Raw genomic sequence first — 16,034 nt, forward strand, 5'->3', positions numbered from 1 at the left:
GTACTCGTACACATGTATGCATATATGTATACATAAACACATGTACATATGTAGAGAGAAACTCAATCACCTCGAAGGACTTGGCCCCTTCCCTTTGGGACCCTTATATGTCTGACAGGATTCCCTCTAGCTTAAGGCTGAATCAGTACTAACATCTGACTAATGGGTTTTCAAGGCTTTCTTCCCCCAGGAGACATACAAGCAATAAAGAAAATGAAATCAGCAATTTTTATGCCGGACATAAATTGTTATTTGCTCAGGGTATTTGCCAGGCTGCTCTATAATTTGCAGCATCTTTCCTTCTAGGTCTTAAAAAACCTTACACAGCTCCATTCATTAAGCCCCAACTATCCTTCCAAGGTGAGGGCAAACCATTCTTACTTTGGTGGATTGGCCAGCAGAACTCTCAGCGCGTTAGCTGCTACATGCTGAACTGGCGTCAATGGCCACTCCTTGCCTTTGCAGAGGAGAACACGAACAGACACTCATCCCAAGGACTCCCACTCCTGGATTTCCTCTAGCAGCTGCTGGTCTTTGCTTAATCAGACTGTCTCTCTGTGTAATTCTGGAATCTGTAGTTAGCAGCATCCCTCTTGCAGGAGACAGTGTGGTACAGTAGTAGAGAAAATGCTGGGTTCCAATCTAGACTCTATGTGACAAGGCACTTTGCTTTTCTGGGCCTCAGTTTCCTCAGCTGTCAAATGAGGAGGCCGGACTAGATGGCCTCTGAGGTTCCTTTTAGCTCCAATCTGTACCAAGTGTGATGTCTCTATGCTAATGTTTGCCATATCCTCCTTGACATTTTTATTGCTATATTTGGTTTCCACGTCAACTTCATTCCAGGATATCCCTCCCAACTCCCCTACCTTATGAGCTGGCCTTTGTGCCAAAGAATTGTTAAAGATGAGGAAGAAAGAGCAGTTCGGCCAAACTAACGAATGCTTCAATGGATTCTGATATAGAACATAGGCTCCTTGAGGGCAGGAACTATTTCATTTCTGGTCTTGCTTCCCCAGCACCTATGGCACATAATAGGCACTTGTTCACTTGTGTCTGACCCTTTGTGATCCCATGGACCATAGCATACCAATACGGTCCGTGGGGTTTCCTTGGCAAAGATACAGAAGTCAAGTGACTTGCCAGGGTCACACAGCTAGTAAGTGTCTGAGGTCAAATTTGAACTCAGGTCTTCCTGACTCCAGGCTTAGCTGTCTATTCACTGAGCCAGCTAGCTACTTCTTAGTAGGAGCTTACTAAATGCTTATTGGTTGATAAGTTACATGAAGTATTCCACTAGGCCAGGAAAGAACCTCCAACTCAGCAAAGAAGGGAGAGAGTTGTATTTCCCCCTCTCTTCTCCAGGGCCAACTTTGGATATTATAATTAGACAACTTTCCGCTTGTTGTCCTCCTTTCCATTTCCATTACTACAGTCACTGTGCACATGGTGTTCCTGGTTCAGCTTTCTTCACTCTGCATCCATTCATATAAGTCTTTGAGTGCTTCTCTGCATTCTCCAGGTTCATTGTTTTTTTTTGTGGCAGAGTAACTGTCCATGACTTTCATGCACCACAATCTCTATAAGCACCCACTTTGCTTCTAGGTCTATGCTCCATTGCCCCATTCTTAGACTGAACAGGATTCCTTTTGACACTTGGTAGAGGTTGGCCATTGCTCCATTGTGTCAATAATAATGCTTTCCATCCCACTAACTGAATGCCACCAAGCCGAGCCCCTTAGGAGCCAGGCCAGGTAGGGTTCCAGGCTGAGAAGATGAAGTGGAATTACAATGTCCTCTCCATAGGGGATCCCTTTTCTTAGTGGAGCTCATTGAAATTCCCACATGTACCTTGGCTACACTTGAGTGTGCCTCTGCTTTTTCCATACTGACTGGGAGATGCATAATTGATGGCCTATGTTGCAGCCCTATATTTTTCTTAAGGCACAGTGGCAGCAGCAGTGGTGGTGGCAAAGGCCACTTCTTGGCACCTTTTCCATCTGATTGTGTTCACTCAAGCCAAGAGTGAAAGTTAGTTCAATTCAACATGCATCTGTTACACAGTATGGAGGGATACAGTCAGGAAGCCCTGGGTTCAAATCCTGCCTCTGGCACATGCTGGCTATGAGACCCTGGGCAGGTCACCTACCCTTATAGTGCCCCCAAGCCACTCTCTAAGCTTAAAAGTTATAGAGGTATTGCTCATGTGCTTCAGTGGAATGGGTATCCATGCCAGGGTGTTCCCCATCGCAATGAAATCACAGATCTTGACCAAATAAATGTGCCAGGCATGATAGGAGGCTCTGGACCTCCAGCCAGTGTTCCAGTGGGGCCCTCTTTGTCTCTGGCATCTTCCCTACCTTTCCTGTACCAGGCGTCTCCCTCCTCCCTCTCACTTTCTTTTTTTTCTTTCAGTTACAAAGCTGACCCAAAGTCCCTGTGCCTCCTTTCCCTTGGTTTCCAATTCCTATCCCCTTTCCTTTTTTTCTGGAAGACCAGCAGCAATCCTTTGTTTGTGTGAGAAAAAATCCTGATGTAATTCTCCCTCTTTGTGGCTATTGTTTCCAATTCGTAGGGAATCCTCACTGCCTCTAGGAGAGCGTTTGAAGGTGAATGAATGAAAGGGCAAGCTTGCCATGGCAGGGTAGCTGAGGCAATTCGGAGTTGGAGCTATTAAAGAGATTCCCCATCACACATCCAGGCCGTCCAAGGGCTGGCCTGGCTTCAGGGCTATGACATCATTCCCAGCTACAGGAGACCTGCCTGCTCAGCCTGCCATGAGAGTAAATGACTGTCCTTTCTCCAACCCAGCAGCTCCACATTCAAGGACTTGGAGGGAAATAGTCTGAAGGACAGTGGACATGAGGAGAGTGACCAGACGGATAGCGAGCACGACATCCAGCGGGGCCTGTACTGCGACACGGCCGTCAATGATGTCCTGCATTCCGGTGTCGCCTCCATGGGCGCTCAGCTGCCAGACCACGGTAAGTGCCGAGGGAGCCTAAAGCCCACATCCCAAGGCTGCCTCTGTGCTCTGGGGAGTGGCAAGGGCAGTGCAGGGATCGGTGTGGTCCTCCTGGGGCCACTAGGGAGGCATTGAAAAGGTTTGTGGGGGATTAATGAGGAACCAGACTGTCGCCTTGTGGGTGGGTGGTGGGCACAAGGAATGGAGCTGGTTCTACTCTTTAAAAAGTTGAGCACATCGACTGCATGCCTCCTGCCCGTTTTATAACCACATGAGGCACCAAGCCACAAAGAGAGTAATAGCCTTCTTTGCCTTTGGATTCAAGGCTTGCTATGTGAATTTAGCCGATCGGTTGAGCTGAGTAGAGTATGGAGCTAATGAAGCTAAAGATGGAGGCTCTCTCCCCATACAGAGCTATCGAGGTTTCACATGAGAAGAAATGTGGTTCGAGCTTTCTCAGAAAAGCAGCTAGGGAGCAGAGAGGACAGGCAACAGACATAGAATGAAAGTGGGGATGGTTCCATGAAAACCATCCCCCCTACTGGAAAGACCCATTAAAACCCATGGCCTCCGTGGAGGACGATGGAGGATTGTAATCTTAACAGGGGAAGATGGCAGTTTTTAGAAACCGGGCCACAGTCCTTCAGCAAGGATTGTTCCTGAACTCTGTGAAGGGCAAGCCAGGCCATGCCTCTGAGCTCAGATGAACTTGAGGGCAAATGTCACTTTTTAAACGTTACTGATGCAAATATACTCGGAAAATAGCCTTTCCTTCTCGATTCCAAGGTTGGGCTTCAGCAGAACCTCAGGAAGCCCTGAGATCTCTTGAGATAAGCTGGGCTGCTGAAGGGCTAGAGGACGATGGGACGGAATATGGTTATTATGGGCTGGGCTTCAGCTTTTTTGTTTCCCTGGAAACATCGTTTAAAGCTTTTGTCTTGATTTCATAAATGAAGCCAAAGGGAGAAGATAAAGGGTGTTCATCCCTATAGGAAAAGGTTTTCTTTGCAAAGCAGGGGAAATTTAGTTGTCATAGATTCTCTTGCATGGTCTTTAACACCCTCCCCCAACAAAACTCAAAAAGAGTTTCTCCTCCCCCCTTGGAAAAAAATCTAGAAATCAGTAATATAGAGAGGTCACCTTCCCATTAGGTTCTGCCAACTTTCTTAATTGGTCAGTGGTTGAATCAAATTGAATTGAGAAGGTACTTTCCGCTGAACCTTACCATGGCTAAAGAGGGAAAAAATGAAACATTTCTATAACTCTAGACCTGGAGCAGGACCAATTTCATTCTCGGAGTATGTCATAGGATTCAGATGGATCTCTATCATTTACTAGTTGTGTGTCTTAGAAAAATGATTTTCATTGATATCAAAAAGGGTTTTTTTTTGTAAAATGTGTTCTATAGTGGAATGAGGCCAAGAATAGACCTATTCTTTATCAGTGCCCGTTTATTGCCCAGCTGGGACAACAGAACCGTAACTAGGGTGGGGTGATCAGGGCATTTCACCAGGGCACTGACATTCAGAGAACACTTGTCCTTAGCAAGAATAACTACTTAAAGTAGGAGGCAGATGGTCTTCTCTATCCCCCCCCAAACATTCTTGAATGATCTCTTCCTTGGCCCTCCCAGTCCTGTTCTCCCTATCCAGGCTCCCTGACCTCCCCCACCATTAAGACTTTGTGTCCCAGGGCTCTGCCTCCCCACTCCCTGAGTTGAATTTGTCTTTAACCATTTGAGGTCATGACTCCCACTGTTTGCTCTGGGCACAAACACTGCTATTTCTGGCCCTAGACACCAATCCCGTAGCAGACACTGCAGAAGATGTCTCTGAGAGGGTGGATCTAAGAAGTCGCACCTGGTCCACCAATGTAGCTCAGCTCATAAGGGGGAGGTGAAGGAAGAGGATAAGCGTTTATTAAGCACCTTCTGTATGCCAGACACTACGCTAAATGCTTTACATATAGTATCTCATCAGATCCTCACGACATCCCTGGGACGTAGGTGCTGCTGTCATTCCCATTTCATAGTAGAAGAGACTGAGGCAAATAGAGGTTAAGTAACTTGCCCTGGGTCACATAGCTAGTGAGCGTCTAAGGCTGTGTTTGAACTCAGGACATCCTGATTCTAGTCCCAGCCCTCTATCTGCTGCCTCTAAAGAGATTTGTTTGAAGTGATCTTAGTGGTGCTCACCCATGCCGGTCTAAGGGCACCACTGCAGAAGAGGCCCAGGGTCAGGAATCTAGGACTTCCCACCCAAAGGTGGTCCACAGCATGGCCAGACCCCTGGAGCCTGATATCTATTTTAGATTCCAGGCTCCTGCTGAGACTCTCTGTGGCATGTTTTTGATGCCTCAGACCTGTGAATTACAATACAATTCTGAACTTGTCCCCCAGCCTCCCTTGCCCACTCACTACAAGTGGGGCAATTAAAAAGTGGCTCCTCAGAGCATCAACAACGAACCTCTTGACTCTGCCCTACCCTGGCCTGTTGCCATCTCAGGTGGGGTCTATTGTGGACCTCTAGCCTGAGGACCTAGAGGGTGCCCGAGAGAGTAGCTATATGTCAAAGCCCCTTGTGGAGTCCCTGATTGTGCCTGTGAGAGCCCCCAGAAGGTTTAATTCAATTGAATTTAAGAAATAAGATGTAAGTGCTTACTATGTTCAAAGCCCTGTGTTAGGTAGTAGAGATGCCAAGACAGAAAAGAAATAGTTCCTGCCTTTATGGTGTTTATCCCAATTCCTAGGTTCCGAGCCTACAGCCTATATGCAAGTAAAATTAATAGAGTGTCCCAACCCAGCCCCTTGGACCCCTAAAGGGGTGCACAGCTGCTTGGCTACATCAGGGGATGGGGTGGAGAGGAGACGCTGGGCTTTCCAGATCTGCCATGGTGCCAACCCAATTACCAGCAGCCCTTCTAGATCTGCCTCTTCTCCTCTCCCAGTTTTGGCCACACGGGCACAGTGGGAGGCAGATGGAACAGGTCGGTCTTAGCCCTTGCTTCTTTCATTGCACGTCAGCCTCTGGCCTCTGCACATACTTGGACATATAACTGATGGGGCATCCCAGGGGAATGGTCATTTGGTACATCCGTTTATTTTTTCCTTGAGCAGGAATGAGATGTTAAAATGATCCAGAATTCTGAAGAACTGAGTGTCTGAGCTAGAGGCCAATGTATGTGACTTTGTTCCCACCTTCCTGGGAAGCCCCTCAACTCTGTGCTTCCTGTCAGGGACAAAGGCTTCCTCAGGCTTGGTCCTTATGGTTTTATATTCTAGAAAAAAGGTTGGACAAGATCCCCAAGGCTAATGGCTGACATACTCCATCCACATGCGGGGCCAAAGCACTTTAGGTTGCAAACATGGGAAGAAATGCCATCCCAGCGTCTCATTTGCAGCCAGCTCTCTGAAAAATCTGGTGATTGGAAAGTACTTTGTGAAAGTTCAAGGAAATGGGTGCCCAGAAACCGTTTAGGAGCCAAAGTTGGCCTTCCAAGGGCAGATGGCACAGAGGCATCATGGAGCCACTCTGTCTCCCTGTTGGTAAATCAACAAAATATCTTGATGGGCTGGGCCTGGGTGACCAGGAGGGAGAAGCTCGGAAGTGAGCAGCTTCCTGGCTTGCTAATAATAATCTTGGCCTCACTCCCAGCCGGCCTTAGGACAGGCCCCTGGGTCAGTGAACTGGCTGAGTCCTGTTCCACTTGTTCCCAGATAAAGGAATCCAAATTGCTCTTTTTGGTGCAATGAAGTAACATGGCTCTGTTTGTCTCCAGTATTGTGGCTGCTTAGTGAGCTCTTTATTGTCGTGGCTGTCTAGAAAAGAAGGTGCAAGAGAGTACTTTGTCCCGTTCTTCCCACTAGAATATTGCCTTTTTTGAATGTCCTCTCCTTAAGGCCCTCAGAGTGCCTTGTGAACAAATAAATGATCCCCTCTGAGTTTAGAACTTAACCTAGTTTGCCCCAAAGGAGTTTAATTCTGGTCTTGGGTACAATCCCCAAGACTCCTAGCCAACCCTGTTCTGCCCCAGTTTTAGTTCCTTCTGAATGTCACCACTTTCTAGAGCCCCACAGATACTCTGTGTGCAGGGAGCATCCTTGACAAAGAGAGATCTCAGCGAGGAAGCACCCAGGCTCGTTCTTTTATTGACTGTCTCCTTGTGCCTGAATCTACCGGGATTGGGTTCATCACCTTGACTGAGTTTGATTTGAATCAGTGGACCTCGGGGGCTATGTCTCAGATCAGCTAAAGGAACTTGGGAAGCTTAGTCTGGAGAAGAGAAGCCAGAGACTTTAAGACTTGGGATTCGAAGATCGATCACCTGAAAGAGATTCTAGGCTTGTGCTTGGCCCCTAAGGGCAGAGTCAGGACCTGCACTAGAAGCTGGAAGGGGCCCAGTTAGGCTGCATATCAGAAAGACCTTCTTCTCAATGAGTTCTGTCCACAAGGGGCCATGGTACTGCCCCTCCCTGGAGCTCATTCAGCAGGGAAGTTGGAGATCTGCGGAGCTCTTTTGGGAGATAGGAATCGGCCTTATTGGCCTCTGACATCTCTTCCAGCTGAGATTCTATTTGACATGACTGGAGATTTCCATTAGGCATATTTAAATGGAGTCTCTTCTATCACATAGGGCATGTAGCCCAAGTTTGTCAATTCCAGTCTCGTGCCGGGTGATTTTGTCTGTTTGTCTCTCTTACCTTATGATCTGAATTATTGATTATAAATTCATCAGCTGAAAAGATGACTCTAATTGCTCTAATATGGAGTTCATTACAACATTGGATTGTTTTCCCTCCCCCGTTAATCGACACCAAATGGATGGCCCAGACAGACATGCTCAGGAACAGTTAGCTACCGTTAGCAAGCAGACCTACCCAGAGTGACCGAGTGCTACCAGGGCCATAGCCCGAGTGCTGTTTGCTCAGCCTCTTTACTCACCTACTTTATTTACTGGTTTCATTGGCCAAACTTCATTCAGCAAACATGTTTGTTGGGTTAAAACATGGGGCCAAGGGATTAGATCTTCACCGACTGCAGCTGCTGGTACAAGCAGCCCTGGGAGGCTTGCGTGGTAGGGAGCTTGCTGCCATATCCCAGACTCCCCTGCACATGTCTGCATTGAGACATTTATACTCTCGACATTCACCTTCCCCCACCCGAACCCGCCCCCCAAGTTGGCAATTGCCTTTCCTCCCACCTTTTAACAAAACGCTGAGCGGGTGCCTGAATATCCCTCCTGCTAGCTCCCTTATCTACCTGTGTCCCAAGTCCTTTCAATTAGTCTCTTGGTGAAATGGGAGGACTGCTCCACCTAGACCATGTTCCCACTCTGCCAAGTGGGCATGGGGGCCTCTGAGCACCCAGAGTGCCAGCACCCAGCCAGATGTTAGGCAGAGTCATTGAAAATTCCATTTTATCAGATGAGCATTCGCTGTCAAAAAGTTTTATCTTGACTTCAACAAAGAGGTTGATTAGCTCCCCTAGGACCTGAATTAGCATCTTTGTGGCTGGATATACTATTTTGCAATTCATGTAGTTATGCCTCCCCTCCACCCCCAGTTCTGCTTGTATAGAATGTTGGATTTTTTTTGGTAGCGCCTTAATTCCCTGACAAACATACCAGCTGACAAAGTTTAATTACTTTACTATAGGAATGTATGTGTCCAATGGCCATATAACCGTGTAAGTGATTTTCACACCTTCAGTTGGGCATCTTTTCATTTTGCCTCAGGCACATGGCACTCATTATCTAAGGCCCCCTAATATATGACTCCATATACCCCAAATGATGCAGACAATTACCATCAATGAGCCACTAGGTCATTGAATGTGCCAGATATTGCCATTATTCCTATTGAAAGGAAATTGTTTTCTCCATCTCAGTCCTAGCTTGGTTTGAGTCTTAGCTCCAAGTTATGTAATGTCTCTAGGCCTCAGTTTCCTCCCATGTAGAATAAAAGCACTTGATGAGGTTCCTTCCAACTCAAGATCTCTGATTATCTTAGCTTATGAATTGCTTTTAAAAATATATACGAAAACAATTCACACCATGAGAAGAGCTTGAGGATATTAAAAAGCTTAACAGTTCTGTGTTCAAGAACCAAAGGAAATTCCAGCAGGAGGGTCTTCCCATCAGTCCAAGCACTGGACTTCGTGGCGCATCACAGTGCCGGGGACTCAAATCCTACTTCTGAAATGTGCTCATCGTGTGAACCTAGGCCAGCCACGTCCCTTCTCTCAGTCTCAGTCTCCTCATGTGTAAAATGGGGATGCTAATATCTCTAGTCCCAATATCCCAAGGTTGCTGTGAGGTTCAAGTGAGACAATGTGTTGAAAGCACTTTGCACACTTTGCGATGATTATGTCCTTTGCAATGCGTGAATGATATTGGATTATCTCTTGTTCTGCACCATTTGCTTTAAAGTTTTGAAGGGTGTCGGCTTCATTGTAACAGAGGGGAAAGAGCCCTGCCTTGGTGTCAGAGGACCTGGGTTTGAATCCCACCTCAGATCTTTCCTTGCTCTGTGACATTGGGCAAGTCACCCAACCTTTCTGGGTCTTAATTTCCTCAGCTATAATGTGAAAGGGTCTGGATGAGATGCCCTTTTCCCAGTGTGCTTTTGGCTGACACTGCATGTTGAACTTGCTGCTCCTCCCTGGTCAGTGCCCTCACAGGATGAGTGAGCCAGGCTCCCTCGCTTGTCCCATGGTTGTGGGAGGAGGGCATTCATCAACACCACCCAAGCCACTGCAGCTTTAGCCTGCCATATCAGGTCTCTGCTGCTGAGCCAAAGACTGGCCCCCGTCCCCTCCCATCCCCCTTTCATCTCACAGAGTGCTGGCAGGTGAGGCGAGGGACAGGTGAAGGCTTTCCTTTACCCCATTCACATGGCCGTTTTCCCAAACTGGCCTCCTTCCAAAGCATCCTTTATGTTTTATTGGCAAGTCGGTCATGGGGATAAAAGTTGTCTGTAAGTAATGGAAGCCTAGTTGCTAGCAGTTGTTGTGTCCTCATTTTGGCACCAGCACGTTTGTCCAGAAGCTCATTTCAGATGGGTCTGCGTCCAGTTTGGGATGAGAGGAATGTTCCCATATGTTGTGTAGGGCTCCCGATATGTTGAAATGCTTTTCTAGCTTACTCCCAACTTGGAGCTGTCTTAAGACCCACTTGTGGAAGAAGCAAAGATGGGTGGCATGTGATTCAACAACTCTGAAGATGGGAGCAAGCTGGGGCTTTCATGGGTTAGGGCTGTTTCCAGCACCTTTTGTGCTGGGGGAAAAGTTTCAGAGAACACGTCCAGACTAGGGCAGGTGGCACTCAGTACATCCTCGAGTCAACTTCTTAACACAAATTCAGTTGAGGCAGGGGTTGACAGAGACCTTGGGAAACAGTAAGGCCACGTCAGCATAGAGAGGGAATTCCCTTGGAGTGTGGTGTACCCCACCTGGTAGCTTCTTACTTTAATTATTCTTTCTCACTTGTTGCAAAAGTCAGTTGTCATTCCACTGCTGAAGGAGCATTGGTGCTGTCAATGCCCTCTACATTTCGATGTCTTAGGAGAAAGCCCTAGTCACCCTACTCTAGTTGTGGCCCTGGTGTTATAAAGACCCATATTACTGAGCCTGTGGAAGGCCCTGAAGTATAGAGGTTTAAAAGTACAGCACAAATAGACCAGCATGGAACAGACTGTGTGGGAGCAATTAAGAGACTGAGATTGTTAGAGCGGGAAAGCGAAATGCAGTTGGAGGGCCATAGATAGTGGCAGCCAGTTTCTAACATGGTGCACCAAAAGGAAGAGTTCTGTCCTGTTCGGGGAAGGTCTATCCGTTAATCCATGAGGTGCCAGGACAAATGGATGAAGCCAACAGGGGCACAGGAAACAAGGAGTAGTTCTTTTGGTTGGGAATCATTACTTAGGTACTCAGGTGACATAGTGATCTTCCCATCTCCCAGAAATCCATCTAAAGTCAAATGTTCCCCTATCAATAGCTCAGCTTATCCTCCTCATTGGCTCTCTCTTGTCTCTATTATTTTCTCTATGGCAATGGATGTGGCCCAGAGCCCATGTTTAGAAACTTTGCCATGATGGAAAAAAATGAGATGTGACTTTGAATTAAGAGCTGGAAGAAATTCCATTTTGCTTCAGTCATACCATAGCTGTGCCATCATCATTCGGAATGTCCAGGTTCCTGGAATACCATTTGGGGCACCTGTGCCCATAAGGTGAATTTCATCCCCACTTATCTCACTCTGGATCTCTTGTTCCCTATTGGTTCTGTCAGGCTTCCTGGACCCCAGAAAGGTACCCTTGTACTTCCCTATCTCTCTCAAAACCTGGAGTTTCTCTCCAAACTTTCTTCCTCCATTTGTATGTACCCTTTTTGACTCAACTGTGAGGTTGCCCTCCTCTTCCGTGAACTTGGATTTGGGCACCACAGAGGGGCACAGAGTCGTAGTTCTTGGCTTGGAAGGAATCTCAGAGCCCGTCAGAGCCCAACTCCTTCCTTTGATAGATGAGGAGACAGTCCCAGAGCAGGGAAGTGACTAGTCCTGGGAAGTCCTGCCTTAGACTCCAGATCCAGAGCTCTCATCATTGCTCTCTTCTCTGTGGGGGAGGCAGCTGTCTTCATTTCAATCTGGGTGTATGTGGCTACCAGCCAGTAGAGTACCAGCCAGGTTGGCAAGCCTAGCACCACCAGATCGAGTGAGGTATTTTTAGCCATTTAACGGGCCCCTGTTCAGCCTCTTCCTCTAGGGTGTCTCTTTAAGAGTGGACCCTTAAGATCCTCAGGTGGCCTGGGAATAACTGACCCCTCTGCAACCAAGCAGACATCAGAATTCATCCTAGTTGAAGTTCAAGTTAGACTAGATGACCTTTTGGTCCCTTCCACCTTGAAATCTAGGATTCCTGTGAAAGTGAATACTTGTTTGTGCTTTGGACCAAGAGGTGGGTCCATGATTTCTCATATCAGCTTCCCAGATTCCTTCGTGGATGGATGTTCCTACTGTATACGTTCCCATTCCCTTGCCCCCAGCCCTTGGGAAGAGGCTTCACTCTAGCAGGCATAGGTCAGAGGTCTGCGACATGGTGGGTGGGCCCAAGTGTGGCTTGGGCCATCTGTGGCAGAGGTGATTGGAAAGGCCTGGAATCCTGCAGGTAACAAGGGACTTGCAGGACTTCTCTATTCGTTCCAAGTTTGGGGTCCCTGAGGTGGCTTCCTGAGAGGCGCTTATTTTGTGTGGGGTCCCTAGGAGACAGAAGCAGTGGTTCTACTCCATTACCCTTCACTACGGTTTAGACAATAAACATGCAAGCTGTTAAATCTGAAACAATCGACAGTGCTGATCTGTCTGGAGTCCAGGCCTTTGTACTTGCCCGGCATTCTGCCTGCCCCCACCTCGCGCTACCCCCTAGCAAGAACAAGTCTCTTCTGGTGCCTCGATCTCAGTGTACTGGGTGAAGTTAAAACCCCCAAAACAGTCAGTTTAGCTCGAGGCACTTCCTAGCTAATAGCCTAGGTCCTGCCGAGCAGATTTGTAATCTGCTTTGCTTCAAAGGGTGCCCAAGTATTCTGGGGCTGCTCCCTTTAGAGAGATCAGGAAATGGGGGCTGCTAGGTTCCCTTGGAGCCACTTGGCTTACTGAGTCAGTAATAATTCATGACTGTAGGGTTCCAGGCAAGAGTTCAAAGATATCTGTGGTGTCTCTCCCCCAGCTCAGCTATCCATCCCATCTGCCCCACTTCTCTTTGCTCACGTATCCCCCACCCAAGTTCAGGCCTTATTGCTTCTCACCTGGCCTGTTGCAACAGCTCCCTGCTTTCGGTCTCTCCCCAACCCAATCAATTCTTCACACAGCTGCCAAAAAGAATTTTCCCAAAGCACACATCTGGCTGAGGTACTTCCCTGGTCAAGAAACTTCCATGGCTCCCTATTGCCCTCCAGGATAAAAGAAACTCTTCAGCTGGCTTCTTAATGCTGTTCACAGTCTAGCTCTAGCTTTTTGGGCTTACTGCACATTACTCCCCATCATGGACTTGCCATCATGGCCTCTCAGCTCCAGCCAAACTGGTTTCCTTGCTCTCCTCTGAACTTAGCACTCTATTTCCTGCCTTTGCACCGACTGTCCCATGTGCCCAGACCACCCTCCCTTCTCACCTCCCAGCTTCCTTGGAGGCTCTGCTCAGGTGCCATGTCCCTTGCCATTTCCCTTTTCTCCTCCCCTTAGTTGGCAGTGCTATGTTCCTCCTCGAATGATCATACCCATGATTTTCCATGGCTGCATTGTCTTCTCCCAGAAGGGAAGCCACTTTGGGGCACGGGCGTTGCTCGTTCTGCCTTGGCATCTAAGCACCAGTGGTCACCAGAGGCTCGTTGGATTGATTGGCTCTGTTCCCCTTGGAGCACCTGTCCCCCTCCTCAGGGGTCCCACCTCAGACTGGGGAAGAATGGCTGCTCCAGCTGGAACTGGCTCCTCCCCACCCCCTTCTCCTCTGCCACACTGCCAGCCTGCCTGAACAATAGGCTCTCCGAGGGAAATGAGGACGGAGGCTCTTTCCACGCTCTTTAGGCTGGTCAACCTGTTCCAGAACCTCCCCACCTGCTGTTTTTAATCATTAATGAGGCTGTCAGTTGCTCTAATCTGGGAGGTGAACCAAAAGACTGGTTTGGATTTTAATTTAATTTAAAAATCAGCTTCTTGGAAAAGGCCCATGCCTCCAGCTTGTAAAAGGCAGGTTGCGGCTGTTGATAAACTAAATCGAGGTAGGCCCAGAAGCTGCCCTATCACTGATATGCAAATGGGAAGACATGTTTTTGAACTGTGGGACCCATTCTTATTGCAGACAGTAGAACAAGCAGTATTTTCATTCTAGGATCCAAAAGCCATCAGGAGGCACAGTTTTGTCCAGTGACCAAGTGTCTTACCTCTGTGATCTTGGGCAAACTCCTTCTGGAGGTCTCAGTTTCCTGGTCTGTCTATGATCCTGTAAATGTCACATATGCTTTCTAGAAGGATAAGTGCTGCTCCAAAGGGCTGGTGAGCTGGTCAAAGCTAAGGCTAATAAGAATCATTGTTCTGTGGTGGGGAGGGGGGTGGGGCGCTATTCTTACTTCCATTGAATAGATAAGGAAACTGAGACAGTTAGAAGTAAAGTGACTTACCCAGGGTCACCCAGCTAGGAAGGAACCCCAGACTTGGAGTTAGGAGTGACCAGAGTTCAAATCCTGCTTCACGCCGAGTAACTGGGTAGGAAAATGGGCACAGGCTGGCATGGGCAAAGGGTGGGAGGGAGCCCTCCTCTGTTGAGCCCCTGGCTAGGGGCAAGAATCCAAGCAGCCTTCTGTCTTCACAGCACCCGGGCACTTCCTGATTTTGGGTGGCGATCGATCTCAGTGGCTAATGTGGCTGAGGCTGGCACCAGGCTACTCCCCATCCAAATTAACCAGCTCTTATTAACCTTGTGGTGTTTCCTTTGTGATGCTAATTAGAAACCCATAAAGCTCTCTGCTATGGCTCTTTGGTTTAAAATACAATTTTCAAAGAAACATGATCCACTTAGAGGTTGCTCTTTGCACGCTTTCCCCCTTATGATGGGGGATGACTGGTTTGCTGTTTAAGTAGCCTTTGGGTGATTAATCTGTAACATTCCTGCTCATTAAAACACCAGCAAAAGTTGCTGCTGCCTGACCGTGGCCCTTAGAACTTTCTGCAGGTCCCAGCTATACTGCAATGGTGGAGGGGGGCTGGCAAATGCCCCACAAGTTGCATTCAGTTCAATTTGACAACCATTTTAGGTGCCTACTCTGTGCCAGGTGCTGGGGATGCAGAGGAAAGGTAAGACAGCCCCTGCCCTCAAGGAGTTCCATTCTGTTGGTGAGATAGGCCATGGAAGCCTCTAAGTAAGAGAGAAAACAGATTATAAAATGCAGGCCCGTAGGGGGCACCACAGTGGCTACAGCACCGGGCCTAGAGTCAGGAAAACCTGAGACCAAATCCCATCTCAGAGACTCCCTGGACATGTAACTTAATCTCTGTCTGCCTCAGTTTATCTGCAAAATAGTGCTAACAACAGGGCCTATCTCAGAGGATCAGATGAGACAATGGATGTAAAGTGCTTTGTAAACTAGCAATTCTTCATTACCAGCTGAGGGAATTAGGAGTGGCCTCCTATTAGGAGGAGGTACCATGCCTGTATAAAGATATGGAGGTGGGAGATAGGATGTCACATATAGGGAACATTGTTGGATAATGAAAGCATTAAATAAAAAATGAAATAAAAATATTGCTGGGGAGAGTGTTGTATAAGCAGCTGCTCTAAAAAGATATGTTGGAGCAGATGGTGAAGGCCTTTAAATGCCAAGCAGAGGAGTTTAGGATCTCAGATTTAGAGGCCATTTAGTCCAACCCCTGCATCTTATAGGTGAGGAAACTGAGGCCCAGAGGAGTTAAGCCTCCCGCTCACATTTTTCCAAGGGAATACACTGTAAATGCAAAGTTATTTTGAGAGGGAGATCATGGGAATCATGGTGGGGGTGAGGGAGGCAGGAAAGGTTTTGTGTGTAGGAGGAAGCCTGGGATTTGATGAGGCAGAGGCTTGATGGTCAAAGGAGCCCATTTCCCCTGGCTGCAGGCCTTGTGCCAGCACCAAGAGGGCCTGAGCTGGCACCTGTCCCTTTTCTGCAGTGTGGTGAGCCAGGAAGTAGGGGACATCCCCCCCAGGGTCTTAGGACTGTTGGCTTTCCTACAGTGCCCACCTGCCACCTGCAGTGCCCCCTCCCCCAGTACCCTTGTGGCAGCAAAGCACAGCTGGCTGGGCATGTTTGATGAGCCTTGGCCTCCGTGGCCTTGCTGGTGTGGCCACCCTGGCTGGCCATACTGCCTCCTTCGGCCTGCCCCTCCCCCCATTATGCAAAATGAAATCTTCAAACTTTATGAAACATGATCCCTGGGAGTGGATTGTTCTGCTGGCTTGGGACATCCAGATTGAAAGCAGCAAGAATCAGGCTTCCCCAGGATCTAGGCCTGAGTCTCCACCCTCCCCTGCTGGCTTTTCTGTGAAATGTCTCAC

The 16,034-nt window shown here is 48.0% G+C and overlaps 1 protein-coding gene across 1 annotated transcript in view; it reads left to right on the forward strand.

The window, feature by feature from the left end:
- The window catches only part of PCDH19 (protocadherin 19), a gene marked incomplete in the record, with an annotated part of 72,659 nt that overhangs the window by 31,915 nt on the left and 24,710 nt on the right, over positions 1-16,034 (forward strand). The window contains 1 exon segment of the mRNA XM_036740241.1: positions 2,809-2,981. Coding sequence (XP_036596136.1) covers positions 2,809-2,981 — 173 coding nt within the window.

This window comes from Trichosurus vulpecula, chromosome X, assembly GCF_011100635.1.
Source record: "Trichosurus vulpecula isolate mTriVul1 chromosome X, mTriVul1.pri, whole genome shotgun sequence".
Taxonomy (NCBI): domain Eukaryota; kingdom Metazoa; phylum Chordata; class Mammalia; order Diprotodontia; family Phalangeridae; genus Trichosurus; species Trichosurus vulpecula.